Genomic DNA, 23484 nt, shown 5'->3' with positions numbered 1-23484 from the left:
TCCTTTTTGAAACTAGTAATTTGGTTTTCTTATTTTATTTTTTTCTATCAAATTAACCAGTTTATTTCATTGTTCTTTCCATAAAACCAATTTCTATTTATTTATTAGTTCTACAGTTTTCTTTTAATTTTATTAATCTCTCCTTTGATTTTCAGAATTTCCAATTTGATGTTTAATTGGATTTTTAAAATTTATTCTTCTAGGTTTTTTTTTTAGTTGCATGTCCAATTCATTGATATGTATTTTCTTTTTTAAAATTTTCCTCTAAGTACTACTTTGGCTTCATCCCCTAAATTTTGGTGTGCTGTTTTATCATTTTCTTTGAGGAATTTATCAGTGTTTCTATGATTTGTTCTTTGATCTACTTGTTTTATAAAATTAGATTATTTAATTTTTAATTAATTTTTAATCTTTCTATTGTCCATTATTGAATGTAATTTTTACTACATTGTGATTTGAAAAGGAGACATTTACTATTTTTGCTTTTCTGCATTTGGTTGTTTTTATGTTTTAATATATGTTCAATTTTTTGTGTAGATGCCATGTCTTACTGAGAAAAAGTTATATTCCTTTCTATTCTATTCAGTTTTCTCCAGAAATCTATCATATCTAACTTTTCCAGAATTTTATTCACCTCCTTAACTACTTTCTTATTTATTATATTTTTGGCAATATTTATCTAGTTCTGAGGGAAGAAAGTTGAGGTCCCTCACCAGTATAGTTTTGTTATCTATTTCCTTCTGTAATTCATTCTACTTCTCCTTTAGAAATTTAGATGCTATACATTTGATGCATATATTTTTAGTATTAATGTGGCTTCATTGTCTGTGGTACCTTTCACCAGCATATATTTTCTTTATCTTTTTCAATTAGATTTATTTTTGTTTTTTGCTTTGTCTGAGGTCAGTTATTACAACCGCTGCTTTCTTTGCTTCAGCTAAAACATAATAGATTTTCTTTACCTTTAGCCTGTGTTTATCTCTATGCTTCAAATATGTCTCTTGTAAACAACATTTTGTATGATTCTGGTTTAAAATCCATTCTGCTGTCCATTTCCATTTTATGGGTGAGTTCATCCAATCCACATTTACAGTTAGTGATAATAAACAATTTCCCTCTGTCTGTTTTTTGGTTATCACCTTTTCTCTCCTCCCTTTTCCTGCTCATAAGTGTTTTACTTCTGATTATATCCTTTCCCAATATAATATCTCTTTTTATTAGCCCTCTCCCTTCTGTGATTCTCATCCCTTTTAATTTCCTTATAGGGTAACTTGGATTTCTATAGCCAACTGAATGTGTATATTATTACCTCTTTTGATGAGAGTAAGGTTTAAGCTTTGCATATTACTTTCCCATCTTCCCCTCCATCATAATAGTTCTTTCATATCTCTTTAATTTGGAATAATTTACTACATTCAATCTCCCCCTCCTTTTCCAGTGCAATCTTCTTTCTCACCCCTTAATTTTTTTTACATGTGTCATCTCATCTAAGTTACCTTATATCCACACCTTCTATCTGCATATATTATTTCTAATTGCTTTTATAGTAATAAAGTAGTTAAAAGTTAGAAATATTATCTTGCCAAATAGAAGTATAAATAATTTAACCTTATTGAAGCTCTTATGCTTTCTCTTTCTTGTTTCCCTTGAGTCTTGTATTTGGAAGTCACATTATTTATTCAGCTCTGGTCTTTTAATTTTAAAATGCTTGAAATTCTTCTATTTTTTCCTCTGAAAGATTATATCAATTTTGCTGGGGAGATGATTTTTATTCTGAATCCTACCCAATTCCTTTGCCTTTCAGTATATCATAATTTTGAGCTATTCTGAGTAATAAAGCTGCCATTTGGCACCTGTTCTTGCTTCCAGAGCAGACTCATACCCCTTTTTGCTGGATCTGTAATTTGTTCTTTACCTGATGCAAAGCTTCAGAACTGCAAAGATATACAGACTCTGTCTAGACTATCTTTATTGTCTGCAAACTTCCCTGCTTCTCGATTTCTGCCTAGCTTGCTGTTAGTTTAAAAAAAAAAAAAGCAATTTTGATCAGAACTCTACCTGGTATGTTTTTTGTATCTTTGTGGAATAATTGTGGGGGAGAAACTGGGTATATTAATTATTCTCACTCTGCCATCTTACTGGATCTCGCCAGCACTCTTTTCCCTGTGCCTAATTATTTACTGTGGACATCCTTGGTAACAATATTAAAAAAGAAACATAAAGGCTTTTACAAATTTTCTTGAACTTGGCACATTTTCACAGCAATAAATTCCCTGAAGTGTATAATAAAGGTTCTCATTGTATTTACTATTTGTTGATTAGAGAAATAGGTTTAATCCAATAAGCACAAGCTATTTTCATGTATAGGATGGCACCATTTCAAGATTATTTGTTTGAAATCAAAACAAATTATTTTCTTCAGTGACCCTCTGATAATTAATAAGAAAAGAGATTTAATTTGTGAAAGTTATTTATTCTCATCCTGGAATTTTTTTTAGTCTTAAATGAGGAACTCTTTGATGATGTTCAGATCTTCCAAAAAATTCTGTTTCCATGTGTAAACTGTGCTAATTCTGTAAAGCCACACAATATTTTAGGGCTTTCTCAGTGAGATTCAGGACTCAAGATAGTGGCCTTTTTAAAGGTTGTAAAGGAAAAAAAAAACAATTGAATGAATTTAGTTCAATTCAGTAAGAGTTCTTGCTATTGTCCAGGCTCTGTTCTTGGCACTGGGAGTGTAAATACAAAAATTCATTCCTGAATTTATCACATCCATGTCAGAAAATGGGTAGTATGTTGTATCATGAAATCATTGGAACCAGAATAGAAGGCTAGGAAAATAGCCAGCATCTTCCCATAATAGTGCCACATTAATATTTGTTCCTTGAAAATAGAGTGGGTCAGGAGTTAAATTTATTTATATATATATATATATACACACACACACACATATATACATATATATATTTAATTTTTTCCACCATTAGAATTAGTAGTAGTAGTTTCATCCCAAACATGCACATATGCAGTAAATAATAATGAGTTAATTTCCTATTTTGTCCTTTTTTTTTTTTTAACAAAAAATCTAGTCAGTGCAAATATTAGAATACTATTCTTCTAGTAGAGAAAAAAATCCTTCATTTAGCTTTTTCTTTTCATGGCTTCTATTTGATCGTTAGAAACTCTGGCTTTAAGTAAATTACTTCCCATTTCTGGGTCTCACATTTGTCCTCTGTAATATGATTGTTAGATTTAGTGATTTCTGAAATTCTTCCTAATATTTTACAATCTAGTCATTGTTCGTGATGATTCCCATAAGGATCTTTTTAACTTGCTTAATTTTCAGCCAATGATGATCTAAAATGCATGTGTAAGTTAAGTCAGAGGTATGCCATTTATGTTACTTAATACCATATCATTAATTAAGGTATAAAATATTCTTCTGAGTTTTAATGTTGTTTTAGTATTATTTTAATCTTCTCCTATATATCCCCCACCCACAGCCCTAGGGATAAAAACTAAAATTGAGTAATTGAAACAAATTTATTGTTGCAGGTGTCTACTGATGGAAATGCTGGACTCTTGGCTGAACCCCAGATTGCCATGATCTGTGGCAAACTCAATATGCATATGAATGTTCAGAATGGGAAATGGGAGACTGACCCATCGGGAACAAAAACTTGCATTGGAGCAAAAGAGGGGATTTTGCAGTACTGCCAGGAGGTAAGTACTTCCATCATTTGACAGTTTTAATGCTTTTAAAAGAAGTTCTGCAAGTCATTTTTCTTGCGTATCACGGTTTTTATTCAGAATATTCTTTCCATTTGAGAGACAGCATGGAATAATAAGTTCTGAAGAAGCCTTGAAGTCAACAAAACCCAAGTCCTGGCTCTGAAAACATTAGCTATTTGACCATTAACTAGGAAGTTGTTAGACTGTAAGTTACAGATGAGGTGCCAATATATAATTAGAGAAAGTTTCCTTACCAAGAGTTCCTGATACCAAGAAAATTACTGATCTGGATCAAAAGACAGTCTTTTCATTCAACTCAGAATAATAGAGTTAATGGACTTGTGGACAGTTAGCCTGTTAAGACAAAATAAAAACAACCTGATCTAGGAATGTCGATTTTTGAGTTCTGAATATCCTCACACTAGAAAAGTCTGTTCTTTATCAGTCGTTAGTTTCTATTGGCAGGAAGCTTTTCCTTTTCTTGTTTAGTGTTAAAAGAGACCCACTAGTCAGCATTTTCGTTGTTTTAGTCCTTCATATTTTTGAAGATTTTTTTCAGTATTCTTGTGTTTAATGTGAATCAGGATTAAAAATGCTATTTAATCTCCTATTGGAAGTCTGAGCAACTGTGTCCCTTTCGTGTCAATTTTATTGTTTAAAAAAATTATATCACATATAAAAATATAGATATATACACATTAATAGGAAGCTGTAGAAGGGGAAGGTTGGAGTTATAGCAGTGTCTAGCTTGAGTCTAAATGTAAGTTTGTGTTTGTGATGCTCCCTTGCTACTCCTATGTGGGAGGGGATTGCCCTCCACTCCTCACATAAAACCTCCCTTTTTTTATAACCCATAAATATTCAAGTTTCTGCCTGTATTGAGGACTCCTTTGTACTTGACATAAGGAGTTCACATGCACATGCTTTTCTCTTATAATAAATCAAGTTACTACCTGTGTCTTATGGAGTCATGACTTTTGGTTAACACTGTCAGGATATTAAATCCAGATGGCCATTCTATATACTTGATTGCTTTCAATGAGATTGGGGATTGAAGGACAAAACCTTGGAGGAGGAACAGATTTGAAGCTGTGGAGTTGCATAAGCCAAAAGCTGTATTTTGTCAGTGAAAATTGTGTGACTCGAGCTTAATATTTTCTGAGAATACAGTATATAAGACACAAAGAGATAATGTTATATGGACACTGATTTCTCCTCAGATAGTAGCCAATCAGGATCCCAAGGCCGTAAAGCTCAGTCATTTTCTCCTCTCCTCCATTTTCAGTCTCCTCCTTGCCAGATCTATGATTTCTTTGATGTACATAAGTCCTGATGAGGGATTTTCCTCCAGTAATTACAATTGCAGCAGGTAGAGGATCGTGGCATTATGGAATTTAAGAAATGGAAGCAACTCCAGATGCCATTAATAACAACCCATTTATAAAAGTTGTTCCTGATAAACTAAGAGTCAAGTCCAAAAGCATTAAGTACACACACACACATACACACACACACACACACACACACACACACACACACACACACACACACAAACTTAACAGAGAAAACACTTAAAATAATACTCTCTACATAAACAGCAGTTTTAAAAAGGGAACACTGTGCTCTTTGCAAACAAGGGGAGAGAAATTAGGAGCAAGGCAGGTAGCTTTATCTCCATTAGGGTAAAGCAAAGGAATAATAAGGCAGATAATTAATTAGTTGATTATTTAATTAATATGCCTGGCACTGTCCTATGCATTAGGGATACAAAGACAGAAAAAACAACCATTTTATCTGCTCTCAAGGGGACAACATGGGGAAACAGCAAGCAAACAGCTGTGTGTGAACAAAATATAGATCAACTGGAGTAATTTAAGAGGGAGGCATGAGCATTAAAGGGATCAGGAAAAGCTTCTTGAAGAAGATGAGATTTTAGCTGAGAACTGAAGGAAGCTTGAGAATCCAGGAGATAGAAATGGAAAGAGAGGATTCTAAGCACGAGGAGAGCCGATGAAAATGGAGATGGAGCTCTGGGTCTTCTGTGAGGAAGAGCAAGGAGACCAGTCTTAAGGATCACAGAGTGTGTCTGAGGAAGTGGAATAAGATATATAAAAAATATACTTTTCTTAATGTAGCCCACAAGCACACTGGGCTTTTTTGGCTGCTGAATCACACTGTCAACTTAAGTTGAGTGTCTTGTTAAAACCTCTAACTTATTTTTGGAACTGCTGTCAGCTGTGCTTCACCTATCTTGTCCACATGAAGTTTTTTTGCTTTGTGTCCTACTGTAAAATTTTACATTTAATCTTGGTGATCTAATAATATTAAATCCAGCCTAAGCAATGTCCTGTCATAATTATTTTGGATCTTGACTTCTTTGTCCATTGTTTTAGCTTTGAGCATGACTTCTGTCTCTTTGTCATTGATAAAAATGTTAAAAATCATATGGCAATCATATATCCCTGGGATATTATACCACGAGCGAGCACCTGCCACATGTAGTCTGAACCGTAAAGGACTATTCTTTGGTTTGTCCATGAACTCCAATCCATATCTCTCTACTTTTTTCATAGGAAAAGTAAAAGATACTTTATCTAAAGATTTGCTAAAACTTGTACAAACTATTTCTTCAGCATTCTTCTTAGCTATTAATTTCATAATCCTGTCAAAAAGAAAATGTGGTTAGTCTGGCATGACCTGTTCATTCAGCATTACTTCCCCTTCTGCTCTGGATCCAGCCAAACTGTCCTTCACATTGTTCTTCACTCACAAGACTCTTTTTTTCCATTTCTGTACCTTTTCAGTAGCTGTCGCTAATGTCTAGAATATGCTGCCTCCTTACCTCCAAGTCAAATCCCTCTCTTCATTTAAGGTACATCTGAAGTATCATCCATCTTCTGTATGAAGCCTTTCTTGATTTCCCTAACTAATGGCTCTCTCTCCCTCTTAAACTACGTATTTGAACTGTTTTGGGTATATATATGCATATGTATTTGTTAAATTTATGTTTCTGCCATAATTATTTTTATATGTGCTTGTATCTTTCCTTCTAGAAAGAATATTGCAAGAAAGAATTGTTTCATTCTTTGTACTTTGTATTTGATCAGTACTTGCCACATAGCTTAGCACTTAACAAATAATTGTTGAATGATTGCTGAAAGCCTGTTAGCTCTTTGCAATCATCAGTTCTTAGATTTTTTCTTAAGATTCAAAGTAATACACACTGGCCCATAATTTACATTTTCTATTCTATTATCTTTTGTGAGAGTTGAAACAAAAACCTGCTCCAGTCTTGTAATCTCTCTCTTCAGGTTTCCATAACCTTTCAAATCTCACAAACTAGTGGCTCAGCACTCATATTTTCCAGTTCTTTTAGAATTCAGAAATGTAGTCCAAATCTTATCAAATGATTTGAATTCCCTGAGGTCTAGTAGATACTCTATTATTCTCTCTGCTTACTTATCTTGGGTATCAACTCTCCCTTAGTCATATTTGTTTTGACATTTCCATCTCAGGAGACACTAGCCTCTTTGCTCTTCCTCACATAAGATAATAAACATCTCCAACTCTTGAGTATTTTCATTGATTGCCCCTCATGCCTAGAATTATCTTTCTTCATTTCTATTCTCTAACATCCTGAGCTTCCTTCAGATCTCAGCTAAAATTCTATCTTTCTCAAGAAGCTTTTCCTGATTCCTTTTAATGTGAGTGCCGTCCTTCTAAAATTGCCTGCAGTTTATCTATATCTTGTTCAGACAGTTATTTTGCATTGTCTTCCCACTAGACTGTGAGCAGTTTTTGCCCCTCTTTTGAGGGGCCATCTAGGTAGTGCAGTGGAGAGAGTACCAGCCTTGCAGTCAGGAAGACCTGAGTTCAGATTTGATCTCAGACACTTTACACTTCCTAGCTGTGTGACCCTGGGCAAATGATTGCCTCAGCAAGAGAGAGAGAGGGAAAGAAGGAGGGAAGGAGGGAGGGAGGGAGGAGAGAATGTTTGTTTTTATTCTCTGGCCATTTATCTATTGGTGAAAGGTTATTAAGGGGGTGGGTGTGTGTGTGTGTGTGTGTGTGTGTGTGTGTGTGTAATTTTGTAATTTCTTATTTATATCAGAAATTTGATACAAAGATTCAACCACTTTTCTTATCTTGCCTAATGTTAAGGTTGTCTGTGCAGAAACTTTTCATAAATTTTAAATTAAAAAAAATTAACAATTTTATCTTTTATAATGGCTTCTATCTCTTGTTTATGTAAAAATACAACTCTTTTTATGGCTATGAGATATGATCTGTTTCTCTTCAAAAAATTTTTTTTGTATTTCTTTTTTTTTTTTTTAAGCTTTTTATTTACAAAGCATATGCATGGGTAATTTTTCAACATTGACCCTTGCTAAGCCTTTTGTTCCAAATTTTCCCCTCCTTCCCCTTCATCCCCTCCCCTAGCTGGCAGGTAGTCCAGTACATGTTAAATATGTTAAAATACATGTTAAATCCAATATATGTATACATATTTATACAGTTATCTTGTTGCACAAGAAAAATCAAATCAAGAAGGAAGAAAAAAAATGAGAAAGAAAACAAAATGCAAACAAATAACAGAGAGAGTGAGAATGCTATGTTGTGATCCACACTCAACTCCCATGCTCCTCTTTTTGGGTGTACTTAGCTCTCTTCATCATTGAACAAGTGGGACTGATTTGAATCATCTCATTGTTGAAGAGAACTATGTCCATCAGAATTGATCATCATATAGTATTGTTGTTGCTGTATATGATGACCTCCTGGTTCTGCTCACTTCACTTAACATCAGTTCATGTAAGTCTCTCTAGGCCTCTCTGAAATCAGCCTGCTCATCATTTCTTATAGAATAATAATATTCCATAAAATTAATGTATCATAACCTATTTAGTCACTCTCCAATTGATGGGCAGCCACTCAGTTTCCAGTTTCTTGACATTACAAAAAGGGCTGCTACAAACATTTTTACACATGTGGGTCCCTTTCCCTCCTTTAAGATCTCTTTTGAATATAAGCCCACTTTGAATATAAGTTCGAGTAACACTGCTGGGTCAGAGAGTGTGCACAGTTTGATAACTTTTTGAGTATAGTTCCAAATTACTCTCCAGAATAGTTGGATCCATTCATGGTTCCTCCAACAATGTATTAGTGTCCCAGTTTTCCCACATCCTCTCCAACATTGATCATTATCTTTTCCTGTCAACTTAGCCAATCTGAGAGGTGTGTAGTGATATCTCAGAGTTGTCTTAATTTTTTTTTCTCTGATTAATAGTGATTTAGAACACCTTTTCATATGATTAGAGATCGTTTCAATTTCTTTATCCGAACATTGTTCATATCCTTTGACCATTTGTCAATTGGAGAATGGCTTGAACTATTATAAATTTGAATCAGTTCTCCATATATTTTAGAAATGAAGCCTTTATCAGATCCTTTGGATGTAAAAATGTTTTCCCACTTTATTGCTTCCCTTCTAATCTTGTCTGCATTAGTTTTGTTTGTACAAAAACTTTTAAACTTAATATAATCAAAATTATCTAATTTGTGATCAATAATGATCTCTAATTCTTCTTTGGTCGCAAATTTCTTCCTCCTCCACAAGTCTGAGAGGCAAACTATCCTATGTTCTTCTAATTTGTTTATAATATTATTCTTTACATCTAGAAAATGAACCCATTTCGATTGTATATGATGTTAGGGATGAGTCTATGCCTACTTTCTGACATACGAGTTTCCAATTTTCCCAGCAGATTCTGTCAAATAATGAATTCTTATCCCCAAAGCTGGGGTCTTTGGGTTTGTCAAATAATAGATTGCTATAGTTATTGACTATTTTGTTCTGTGAACCTTAACCTATTCCACTGATCAACTACTTTATTTCCATAGCCAGTACCAAATGGTTTTGATGACTGCTGCTTTATAATATAGTTTTAGATCTGGTACAGCTAGGCCACCTTCATTTGATTTTTTTTTTTTTTAAATTAATTCCCTTGAAATTCTTGACCTTTTGTTCTGGAAATATGAATTTTGTTGTTATTTTTTCTAGGTCAGTAAAATAGTTTCTTGGGAGTTTGATAGGTATAACACTAAATAAATAGATTTGCTTAAGTAGTATTGTTATCTTTATTATATTCGCTCGACCTATGCAAGAGCACTTGATAGTTTTCCAGGTGCTTAGATTTGACTTTATTTGTGTGAAAAGTATTTTGTAGTTTTGTTCATATAGTTCCTGAATCCCCCCTTGGCAGATAGTCTTGAAAATTTTTTAATGGTATGTGATCTTTAATATTGAAGTCACATATACATTTAGAATGTATTATGAAATGTGATGCCAGACCACTTTCCAGTTTTCCCAGTAGTTTTTATAAAATAGGGAGTTTTTCCACTTTATTGAACATTAGGTTATTAAGTTCTTTTGTTTCTGAATCTCTTTTGTCTGATCTATACCATTGACGTATCTCTTTAACTATTAACAGATGGTTTTTGATGACTGCTAATTATTAATATAGTTTGATATCAGGAGGTGCTTTCCCCTTCATCTTTATTTCCCTCTATCATCTATTTCCCTTGAGAGTATAGATCTTTTTTTTTTAATGACTTTTGTTATGATTTTATTGAGCTCTGTAAAGTATTCCCTTGGCAATTTGATTGGCATAACATTAAAGGTATAAATTAATTTTGGTAGTATTATCATTTTTATTACATTGTCAAGGTCTACCCATGAACACTGAACATTGCTCTAGTTATTTGACTTGCTTTTTATTTCTTTAAGGAATGCTTCATAATTTAATCTTTACTTTTGTGTGCTTTGGGAGATTGATCCCCTAGTATTTTTATGAAGTTTGTCATTATTTGAAATGGGATATCCCTTTCCATTATTGTTTGTTGTGGTTTGATATTATTCTATAGAAATGTATAGATTTTTGAGGATTGATTTTGTATACTGCAACTATGCTGAAGTTATTAACGGTAATTAAAAGTTAGTATTTTTGCTAAATCCCTGAAGTTTTCCAAGTAAACAATCCAATCAAGTCATCAGCAAAAAGGTATAGTTTTGTTGTCTCTTTACCTATTTTTATTTCTTCATTTTCTTTCGTTAGTGTTGCCAATGTTTCCAGAACAATATCAAACAATAGTGGAGAAACTGGACATTCTTGCTTTATTCTCATATTTATTGGAAGAAGTTGTTGTGTGTCCATGTTGCATATGATGCTTGGGGTTTTTTACATAGATGTTTTTAAAAAATGGAATTAAGAAAGTTCTCTCTGTGCCTATGCTTTTCTAAGGTTTTTTTGTTGTAGCATACAAGAGTACTGGACCTTGTGAAAGGCTCTTTCTACATCTCTTGAGATGAACATGTGGTTTTGGATATCTGATATGATTAATTATATTGTAGCCATGGTATAAATCCCTCTTGATCATAATGAGTAGATAAAGTACTATTATCTGATAGGATTTTGTTTTAAATTATTTAGATAATATTGGTTCCTTAATAACATTAGCTGAAGTTTTATTTTTTTGTGTTTTATTTTTCTCTGCCTTAGGTCTCAGGACTATATTTGTCTCATAAAAGGATTCTGATAGGGTGTTTTTTTGGATAATAATTTGTGAAGTATGGGAACTAATCATTCTTTTAAAAATTGATTGAATTCTCCTGTGAATGGTTCAAGACTTGGAGAGTTTTTAATGTTTACTTTGGTAGTTCTTTTATGTCTATTTCTTTTTTCTTAGATTGGGATATTTTAGATCTTTATCTGGTTTTCTGATAAATTGAGTATTTTATATTTTGTAAGGTATTCCTTTATTTTTTGTGACCTCAGTTTTTTAGCATATAGCTCTGTATAATATGAAGTGATCTTTTTTATTTCTTTGGTTTTGCTGTGATTTCATTGCTTGCTCATTTGCTATATATATATATAGCAAATGAGCAAGCAATGAAATATATATGTGTGTATATATGTATGTAAATATATATGTGTGTATATATACACATATGTATACGTGTGTGTGTGTGTGTGTGTGTGTGTGTGTGTGTGTGTTTTGGCTGAGGCAATTGGGGTAAAGTGATTTTCCCAGGGTCACACAGCTAGGAAGTGTTAAATGTCTGAGATCCAATTTGAACTCAGGTCCTCCTAACTTTAGGGCTGGTACTCTATCCATTGCGCTACTTAGCTGTCCCCTCATTTGATATATTCTTGATTTGATTTTCTGCTCTCTTGTTTTTAATCAGATTAAGCTAAGGGTTTATCAATTTTATTAGTCTTAAAAGAACTACCTTATAACCTTTTATCATTTATATATATATTGTTTCAAGTTTATCTATTTCCCTTCTAATTTTTAATTTTTCCCTTTTATACTTTAGATTTATTTGTTGATTTTCTAACTTTTAAAAAAATGCACATCAATTCATTAATCTTTCCTTTTTTTGTTTTGTTTAATATATGATTGTAAGAATATGATTTCCTTACAAGGACTACCTTAGATATATACAAGAAATTTTGGCAGATTATTTCTTCTTGATTATTTTCTTTACATAGTTATTGTTACTATGATTTGTTCTTTTAATCTACTCATTAATTACTATTTCCTTGTTAAATCTCTATTTGAGTCAATATCTTCTGTTTGCAGTCCCTGAACCAAATTCCATCTTTATTGCATTATGATTGGTAAAGGATATATTGTTTCTCACTTTATTATTGTTTATTCTTTGTTTTAAAAGAGGGCCATGAATCAGGGAGGTGATGCCATGACATACAAGTGAATTGGATTAAAGTGAGGGAGGACTCATTTATCTGAAATATCACTGTGACTTTTAGTACATGGCCAGTTTTTGTAAAAGTTTCATGTGGACTGGGAAAAAATATATATATATATATTCATTTCACTCCCATTCAAAAGACCCCATAAGTCTTTTTAGAAATTATTTTTTAAAACAATAAATTTCCATTTCAAGAATGCCTATATAATAAATGCTACACATTGTGTTCATTGCTGCACATCTTTTCTTTGCTCCTTCATAGGTTTTCTTTTGTTCTCTTCTGTATACTTTTTATTATATTCTCCCTGCTCTCCCTTCCCTCAAGGCTCCAATTAAGCACAGATATACTTACATGTACAAATATACATACATATATATGTATGCATACATATACACACAAACACATACACACACACATATATATATATAAAGATGGTTAACATTTTCCTTCATAGGTTCAAATCTTTCCATATTTTTCTAAATCCACAAATTCATAATTTCCTACACTACAATAATTCTCCATCCTTACACTGTCTAGTTATTTAAGATAGTTTAAAACAATGTTGATTAACATGTATAACATATAATGTGGACTTCATGCGTTTTTTAATACGAATGTCTTCAGAAATTTGTTCAATTCCAAATTTTTCCTTATGTCTATTTTTGTTAGATTTATCTAAAACTAGTAGAGAAATATTGAAGTTTCTTATCACTATTGTGTTACTGTCTATGTCTTCTTGATGCTCAAATAATGTTTCCTTGATTAAGTTGAATACTAAAATATTTGGAGCATATATTTATTTTTCCTGTTATTCATTCATTTCAGGTTTATCTGATTCTTCACAACCCCATTTGGGATGTTTTTGACAAAGATACTAAAGTGGTTTGCCATTTCTATCTCCAGGTCAAAACGAAGAACTGAAGCAAAAAAAGGATTAAGTCACTTGTCCAGAATCAAACAGTTCTTAAGTGTTTGAGGCCAGATTTGAATTCAGAAAGGCCTGACACTCTATCCACTTACATTACCTCGCTGTCCCAAGTTTATTATAAGTTTATTACAATATTGGTTTGTTGTGTATGGTTCCTTTCAGCATAAAATAGTTTCCTTGTTTATCCCTTTTTAGTTTTTGAATATTTGCATTTGCTTTGTCTGATAGCATGATGGCAATTCCGTCTTTGATTCCCTTAATACATAGTAATTTTTTTTTCATCTCTTCAATTTAAATTTCTCTATATCTTTGTTTTTTAAATATGTGTCTATAAGCAATCAATCTTTAGGTTTACTTTCTTATCCAATCTTTCAATGTTTTACTGACCTTTTTTTTAATCCATTAACATTTAAAGTTTTAAAAGTTAAGTTTATATTTACCTCCATCTGTCTCTGAAGTTGGGAATTTTCCCCCATGTTTTGATTTTTCCCTTTTTCTAAGTTCATTTAATTATTTTAATCTTTTTTAAAAATTGTGGTCTTTCTGCTTTCTTCTCACATCTGATTCCTTTTTCATAGTTCTACTAATTTAACTTTAGTATATTGTTTATCAGTTCCTTTTCTTCCACTTTTACTCATTTATATTTTTCCCCTCTGTTTCTCTCAGTCAAGTATTCCTGTCACTCTCCCACGTCAGCTTTTGGTTTTTTAGTTGTTTTTGGTTTTTTAATTGTTGGGGGATTTTGGTACCTCTTCTTCACTCGTTTCATTATCTACTCTACTCGAAACTTCCGATTCATGCCTTTATAATCATCTGTTCTCTCTCTTTTCTCTCTTCTTCTTACAATCAAACCTTTTAGGGTATCCATTCTAGGCATTTTCTTCTACTGCCTTGCAGGGCTTACTTGTGGATTATCTTTTTCCACTGTCTTATTGTAAGAATAGTTATAATTATTACAAGTATCAGAGAAAACATTAATTTATTACAGTTCTGAATTCTCCTCATCCCTCACTGATATATATCTTTTCTTATTGACTTTTTTTTCCCTGTATTAGCCTGGAAATTTTCTTCCTATCTGTGTTCTCCCACTCCGCCAGGTTTTTGTCCCCAGGGATTCCAGTTCCCTTCTTAGGACAGTTAGACTTTGCAGGTGCCAAATCACCTGCAGCATAAAGCATATCTATCTCCCTTCACTCCTAGGAGTGAACCTCTTCCCACCTTCAGAGTAAGACCTTTGTTTTTTCTCCCCTCTTTATACTCATCCCCCCATTCTTCACCCAATTCTCTTATAAGATCTTCCTCTTTCTAGAGGAAATCAGCTCCCCGTCATTGATAGCCCTTGATTTGATCCTGGCACATCACTATTTCCTCTTGATCCCTCTGCTCCCCTTTCTCCCTTTCATGTCATCTCCCAGGTTGTAATATAGTCCCACAAAAAGAGGCATCCATTTATAAAGCAGGATGTCACTGGGTCAGTCCATAAGTCCCCCCCACCTTCTTGCCTTTTCACTCTACTTAGATTTCTTCCTTTGCTGTTATCTCCTTGTGCATATTTAGAAGTGTCTGTTGTTGCTGTGTGGTTTTACCTAATCCTTCTGAATTTTTTTAATTTGGGTTATTTGCAAGGCAACTAATCACTTCTTTTTCCTCTTTCTGAAAATGTTTCAAACTCTTCTTTATTATTGTATATCCATCTTTTGTCCAGTAGGATTAATTTGCAGGATAGATATCCTGGACTGTATTTTGAGCCCTACTGCTCTTTAGAATACATTCTATTCCCTCCTTTTTCTAGAAAGTGCAGAATAATTTTGTTATTTGAATGTGCTTTTCTTTGTACTTGAATATCTTTCTCTTAATGACTTGCTGAACTTGTTTCTGAATTGCATTGTTAAATTTAACCATTATCTGTCTTAGGATCTGTAGTTTCTTTCCCCTTTCCCTGGAATCTGGAAGCAGTCTCTGATTTTTTCCATTGGAATTTCATTTTCCATGTTCAGATGTTTGGAGGAGTTTTTTCCCTACTATTTCCTTCATGTGCTGAAGTTTTTGGTCTTATGCTCTTTTGGAAAATCTATTATCCTTAGGTTGTCTCTGCTTAGCCTGTTTTTAAGATATTTTCTGCTTATAGAACTTAAAGAACTGATATAGAATTGATTGCATTCCATCAATGCAGAAATTGATGGGTTTTAGCTAAGTTTGGCTCTTCTTGGCTCTTGCAAGTTCTGAGTTGGCTTCATACTTGCTATGAACCTGACAGGACCCAACTAGATGATGATTGCAATTAGTGTACCATCTACAATATACCAGGTGACAAGGTGAACAATATTATGCCTTAGTAGAACCTACTTGTATGCCCTAAGAAAGAAGGGATATTCATTAGAGGTAGCTAGGTAGCACTAATAGCTTTTGTCTTCCTGGACAAGTAATGTAATTTTTGTTTGCCTTATTTTCCTCAATTGTAAAATGGGGAAAATGATAACACCTACCTCATGGAGTTGCTGTGAAGATCAGAAGAGATATTTGTGAAGCACTTAACACAGTGCCTGGCACATGATAAATGCTCTTTAAGTGCTTCCTCCCTCCTTCCCCCTTACTTATTCTCTAATGCTATCATTTTCTTTTCATTTATGTTGTTGTTGACTTTGTTTATATTGTTCACTTGATTCCACTCATTTTGCTGTACTTTGGTTAATAAAAAATATTTGTTGTTTTCTTGAATGCCTTATATTTATCATTTCTTAGTATACAATAATATATTCATAGAATTTTTTTCACCTCTTCTTTAATAATTTCCTTTCTTTTTTGCCTAATTTCATATTCTGTAAAATACCACAGAACACACCATTTTCAGGCAGGTATTTTTAGTTCTTAATTTTGTTTTCATGTTAGAATATTTTTAGATATTACATTGAAACAAATTGATTTCTTCTTTGAAAAAGATGAAAATAGAACCACATTATTTATAAGATTATTTTTTTCTTAAACATTTTTTTCAAAAGCTAATGAAAACTCTCCAGGGCTGAAATGATTATTCTTTGCTATGCAAAGGATACTTCTTACTGTACTTCTGCTGTAATTTGTCAGTTAAGATTGTGCTAATTTGCTGATATTTTTGATGTAAGGAAATCAATTTTAGAAAAAAATTGTTTTTACTATAAAAATAATGAAAAGTTTCTAGTGTAAATAAATTGTTTTAATTCATGACATATTTGGAAGGATTGTAAAAGTCCAAATAAGTATTGAATGATAGACTAAGATATTAATGGACCCTATCAGACCTTTTATTGAAATTCTACTTTAGTAAAAGTTTATGAAAATTTCAAGCATAATAGTTAAACTAAATCTTTAATAGTTAGCTTAAAATTTCACCTAGGATAAGGAAAATTTAAAAGGCTAAATAATAAACCTAATCAAAAAAGTATGTATGAAAATATCTCTTTTTATGGCAGATCTATTTATTCTCTTTTTTATGGAGTTTAGATAGAAACAATTTGAGAACAAATCATTATCCAGATATTCTTTTATATTTAATGTTCTAGTTGCTTGAAAATGGATAATTTTTTTGTAATTGGATAAAATATTCGTATGTCATCTTATTTTCTGTATATATACTGAAAATATCTGTAGGATAAATCCATTATCATTTGGCAGTTATTGCTGGCATATCTATCAGTTATAGTCCATTTTACTATATAAAAAATATATATTAAGAATGGTATTACATAGGTATTAATTACTTTCTATGTTCTTCCATTAAAATTGTTTTTAAGGTGTTATTCAATTTCTGCAGTCACAAACTCAGTTTTTTTTTTCCTTTATACCTTTTTTAAGCACTTCATGTTTTAGTTATCTTTCTTCGAGAATACTAAGAAGGTATTTGAAAGTATTACTTTCATCTTAGGTTCAAAGACTTCTGCATTAATTCTTAAATTTTTTTGTTTCTATTCTTCCTTGGTGATAAGAGTTTTATACTTAGCACATTTTTATATCCTTGGAGAAAGTTACCTTGAAATGAACTAGATTAGTATGTTTTTCAAAGGAGCTGTATACTTTGTATCATCTATATATATTAAGTTATAATACAGTGCTTGGATATGCCTCCCTCTTTTTCTTGAAAACTGCTTAGTACTGTTAAAAAATGATGAGAATGAGTTTAAGGTTAGGCAAAACCATTGGAAGGCTTAAATGGTCTGCCTGGATGGTGCCACTTTTTATATTAATTTATCTGCACTTGATAATGTATTCTAAATAGAGGATGTGAACATCTAAATACTCCAGTATTCTTACGATATCTATATACATATTTGTGTATTTGCTCTGTAAGACTAAGCTATTTGTTGTATTGATTCAGAAATTCTGAATGATCAGTTAAAATGATGTAAATATTATGGCCTTTCGAATAGCTTGTGTACCATTCATTAAACCTTTTTTTTTCTCAGCCAATACATTGTTTTCTTCAAACAAACACATGTTATCTAAAGCCTTTGTGCCAGACACTATGTTTGCTTTGGGGGATAGGAGTACAGAGAATCAAACTCCCTACAAAGAGGAGCTTCCATTCTAATGGGGGAGATAGCAAATGCATAAATATAAAATAAAATTCTAATATTTATTGTGTGTGTTATGTATATACTTAATACATGTATATACATATTTTATACACATACACACATATATGTAAGTACACATTTGCTAAATTTGAGGTAGTTTGGCAGGAAAAATGCTAATAGATGGGACATTCAAGAAGGACTTTAGGTAATGGTGCTTGAGTTGTGCCTTAAAAGATGTGGGGGAGGGGGTCTGTTTGAGATACAGTGTAAGGAAGGAGAATTACTTCCAAGGATGTGATAAGGCTAGGGCAAAGACAGGGAAATTGGCGATAGAGGCTATTTTTGAGGATCTGAAATAAATATACCTTTTGGAACTTTTTGCAGTTCCTCTGACATTGTTTCCCCTCTTTGCCAGTTTACAGGTGTGAAATGGAACCTTTAAGTTGTTTTAATTCATTTGAAATAAATTGTATGGGGACATATATGGCTTGTAATTCTTTTGAAAACTAATTATTGACTACTTATTTGGTTTTATCTGTCAATCTCATATAGTTTGATTAGCAAATTTTTAAATAAATAATGTGTGATGAAAATAAAGATGCCTTATTAATATGTCATTTCTCTTTTAATTCTCTTTGGTTTTATTCATACAAAGGATTTTATATTTTATGTAGTATACTTTATTTTTAAAAATCATTTCTTCTATTCTTTAGTTAGGAATTCATCCCCTATTTGTAATCCTAAGACCTGATCTCATTTTCTTTTAATTGTTGCTATTGAGTTAGTTTGTTTTTTAGAATGTTACTTTTTATAATTGTTTTGTAGCCTTTTTGAGTATATTGTAGGTATATGGTGGAAGAAAATACTGTATAACTTTTTTGCTAAACTACTTTCTTGTTATCCTAACAATTCTTGTCAAACAGGATATTCTTCTTCAAGTATTTTGTGTTCTTAGATTTATTGAATGCTGGGTTAAGTTCATTTGTTTTACATTCTTTCTATATTTAGTTTATCCTGGTGATCTACCTTTCTTTTTTTTAACCAGTACAAGTAGTTTTGATTGATTACAGGGTTTTTTAGTATAATTATAAGTCTGGTAATAACTCCTTACATTCAATTTTTTTTACACAAAATTTGAGATTCTAGACCTTTTGTGGCTATTTATAGTTCTGTGAAATAATACTTAGGAGTTTTGATGGTTATATCACTAAGTTAGTAAATTAGAGTAATATTGTCAGATTTTTTGTTTGTTTTTTAATACTGTTAAGGCCCATCTACAAGCAATATGTTAGTATAGAGTTCCAGGTTTTTAAATTTCCCTTTTATTTGTGACCATTATAAACTTTATATTGTTTGATATTATATGTACAATGATAACACTCCAAAGTAAAATCACTTAAGCTTATGCCCTAAAGTCCTAATGATGATAGAATATAAATAAGCTAGAACTTTTGCACTGTTCCAACTATGTCAAGTATATAGGGCTTGCAGCTTTTTGATTGGAGGAATTCTTGATCTGCTGCAGAGATCTTGAGAAATTCTCCTTCTGCTCCTATGCTAGTTAATGATAGACCATTACCACCAGTTTGTGATTCCCATAAAGAACTCCTTCCATTTGAGCTTGATTAAGCCTGTTGTTCTCACCAAGCCCATTTTTAAGGAAGATAATTTTGCTGCCTCAATTTTGAGCAATGTTTCATCCCACCTCCTATTCTTTGCCCTCAGGCTGAGTTGAGTTTCTTGCATTGGGAAGGAAGGGGCTAAATCTCTCTTTGTAGTGCCATATGTAGTGTATATGTGCTTTTTGTTTTGTCTGCTTGATGTGTCATAATAATACAGCTCATGATAGCATACTTTTCCTGAGTATCAATTTTCTGGAACCCAAGGATTTTCTTTAACCCAAGCCATGAGGCTAAATAAAGCAGTAGTGCATAGAAACCTGGCCTCAGACTGTAGTGGCTAAAAGCTGACCTTAGAGCCAAGAAGACATAGATTTAATCTTGACCCTGACACAAAGTGGCTTTGTGACCCTAGGCAACCTACTTAACTTCTTAGAAACCTGGACAACTCCCTGAACTGCATAGATTACCTTGAGATCAAATGACATATGTGTAGCTCAACTCCTCCCACCCACCCACCCCTTTGCAAACCTTAAGGTATTCTATAAATGCTAGGTGTAATCATCCATAATGATTATTTGTAATCATTATTATTAATTATTATTATTATTATCTCGTTCAGAAATTATCCAAACCAATATCATTGGTCCAAACTTTATCCTGTTTTATTTCTGCAAAAAAGTGATTTATAATTATATCTATGTAAATCTTACATATAATTGTGATAGATTGATTTCTAGATATTTTATGTCAGTTACTTTGAATATAATTTCTCTTTTCATTTTTTAAATTGGTTTTTATTAGACCTGTTTAGAAATGTTGAACATCTTTGTGAATTTATTTTGCTACTTACTGAAGTTATTTATCATCTTTGGTTTTTTGCTGTTACTTTAGGTTTTTATAAGTGTACTATTCTTTCATCTACACATCAGAGTAATTATATAGTTTTGTATAGGTTCTCTGTTCCATAAGATCTAAGTTCTTTCATTTTAAGAATTGTCCATTTTTTGGTTTTGTATCCCCTGCTTCTTAAATAGTGCTTTTTAAATAGGTACTTGCTACATGTTTGTGGGTTGGCTTATTGAAAGAATACTAACACTTAGCTTTAAATATATGGTTTTGATCATAATAAAATCATGAGGGTTTTATTTTTTTTAAAGAGTTTTTCTACATTTCTTAAAATAATTATACAACTTAGCTGCCCATATATATGTATACACAGACACACAAATAAATATAACATTATGTATTTAGAGGAAAAAACTGAAGTGCAAAAAGACTTATATAGTAAGGTGGTAATTATCATAGACTATTTCTTTAAATTAAATTTTTTTCAGTTAATATTTGTTTTCTCTTTCTCTCACCTCTCCCCACAGCTGAAATAAAAAGAAAAAAAGTACCATTGTAACAGATATGCATAGTTAAAGCAAAACAAATTCCCACAATAGTCATATCCCAAAATATGTCTACTTTTTTATTTTAAGTCCATGATATTATTCATCAGCAGTCTTCCATAATTGTGATTGGTTATTGCATTGCATTAAACCAAGTTCTTCAAGTCTTTTAAATTTTTTCATTTTTATAAAAATGCTACTGTATAAATTGTTCTCCTTGTTCTAATTATTTCACTTTATATCAATTCATGGTTTTCATCATTTTTAAACTGTACAATAGTTTTCCTATATACATGCCGTACATATAATTTATTCACCATTCATAGATGGTGAGCATTCCTTAAATTCTATGCTCCTATGGGGGGAAAAATGCTTTTACAAGTGGTATGACCTTGTGATACCATTAACCAGTCTGTTATTTCAATGAGATAAAAGCAAGATTAAAAGAACTTACATGTACAAATATGTTTGTTGCAGCTTGGTGTTGTGCTAAATGCTTTATAAATATTCTCATTTGATTTTGACAACAACTCTGCGAGATAGTTGCTATTATTATCCCCATTACAGTTGAGAAAGATGAAGCAAAGAGAGTTTAAGTAACTTGACCAAGGACACGTAGTTAGTATCTAAGATTACATTTGAATTCAGATCTTCCTGATTCCTGACTCCTGGCCCAGCACTGGACGTCGTGTTATATCTACCTACAGTTATATTCTACAACTTTGGTGAATTTTTATTTCACTTACATTTCATGACTATTAGTTGAGTCATCAGGGTTCTCTTAATAGATAATTGTATTATCTGAAGAAATCAATAGTTTTGTTTCCTCTTTGGCTATGTTTATTCATTCAATTTTCTTTTTCTTGTATTATTCCTCTATCAATATTCTTTATTTAAATGTGAGGTTAATACATGGTACATTTTTGTAGAAGTGTTTTGCACAGCTAAGAAATATCCAAAATCCTTTCTGTTATTATTCAGTTATCACCAGTTATTCATCTTCTCTGATTTTTCTAAAGTTATATTATTTATCTTTCCATTAGGTTTGTTCTGATCTAGAGCATTCACATTAGTACATTTTATTTATTCATTTAACCGCAATTTGATGAGCTTTTTCTTTAAGCAAGAAAACACTCTGTGGTGTATGCGTGCATGTAGAATTGAAATTGATTTGTTGTACTTGGGGCATGTTTAAGTATTATTACAATTTCCCTGATTATCTCTCTTTATCTTTTCTATTTTCATAATTGCCTTTGTCTGTAGTAGCAACTTAGTGGTCCAGTGGGTAGGGTGTTGAGACTGGTGTCATGGAGACCTGAGTTCAATCCAACTTCTGACTCTTATTAGCTCTGTGACCCTGGACAAATCACTTAACCTCTGTCCTAATTCTCTAGAGAAAGAAATGGCAAACCACTCTATTATCTTTGTAAAAAAAAAAAAAAAAAAACCCATCGACAGAATTGGAGTACAAATTCACATACAACTGAACAACAAAGCAAAGTATAGTCATTTCTAAACCTTCTTTTTCTTCCATTTTTATATGTTTTTCATCGCATGAACTTACCCCTATTATATAACCTAATAAGTTCCCCTTCCATTTTTTCTCTATTTCATTCTCCTTTCCTGGTATTTCCTTTTTCCTCTTAAGATCATCAAACAGAAGAAAGCCCTAGTAGGATGCTGAGAAGATTTGAACATAAATGCATTAAATATTATAATTTCTACCATTTGGCTAAGTAGATTTGCCTTTCTCTATTTTTCTTTTAACTTTCATTTATATTTCACAGTTTCTTTCAGCTGTGGCCTTTTCATTATGATTGCTTTTGGAAATCCTTTGTTTCATTTAAAGGTCCCTTCCCCCTTTTTAGGATTAGTTACAAGTAAGTTATTCTTAGTTGTTAGCTTTTACCTTTTTGGAATCTCATATTGCAAACTCTTCACCTCTATTGTCTAATTATTACATTATTATGATGGACTTTTAATCTTTTGGTGATCGAATTTTTAGTTTTTAATATTGCTTTTTGGATATACTGAATTTTGGCTATGATGTTTCTTAGAGTTTTTCTTTGGGAGATTTTACTTATGAAGTGATGTATTCTTATTTTCATTTTGCTCTTTTATTCTGTTAGATTTATGCACCTTTTCTTTTCAGTTTCTAGAAATATGTTATATATGTTATCTAGTCTTTTTTTTAAGTCATAAGTTCAATGATTCTAAGACTAGGACTATCATCTTTTTGATCTCTCTTTGCTCTTTTTTTTTTTCAGGGCAGTATATGGATATAGTTTTTACCTTATATTTTGTTTTTTCAATCTTTTAATTTTGTTTTTGTAATTTTTTGTTCTCATCCGATTATGTGGTATTGTTGTCCAGTTTTATATGTGATCTATCTTAATTTTAAGGGAATTAAATTCTTAGCTAAAGTTCATCATCTACTCTAAGCTATTGATTCTTAACTGTCTTCTTTTGCTCCTTAGATTTCCTTTT

The 23484-nt window shown here is 32.0% G+C and overlaps 1 protein-coding gene across 2 annotated transcripts in view; it reads left to right on the top strand.

Annotated features, from left to right (window-relative positions):
* Positions 1 to 23484, top strand: part of APP (amyloid beta precursor protein) — a 181390-nt gene that overhangs the window by 26138 nt on the left and 131768 nt on the right. For both annotated transcript variants that reach the window (XM_051984840.1, XM_051984841.1), the window contains exon 2: positions 3556 to 3723. In XM_051984840.1, the coding sequence (XP_051840800.1) occupies positions 3556 to 3723 (168 nt within the window). The remainder of the gene's footprint in view (positions 1 to 3555; positions 3724 to 23484) is intronic.

This window comes from Antechinus flavipes, chromosome 3, assembly GCF_016432865.1.
Source record: "Antechinus flavipes isolate AdamAnt ecotype Samford, QLD, Australia chromosome 3, AdamAnt_v2, whole genome shotgun sequence".
In the NCBI taxonomy this organism is placed as follows: domain Eukaryota; kingdom Metazoa; phylum Chordata; class Mammalia; order Dasyuromorphia; family Dasyuridae; genus Antechinus; species Antechinus flavipes.
The sequence above is the reverse complement of the archived record's forward strand: the minus strand, read 5'-3'. Positions and strand labels throughout refer to the sequence as shown.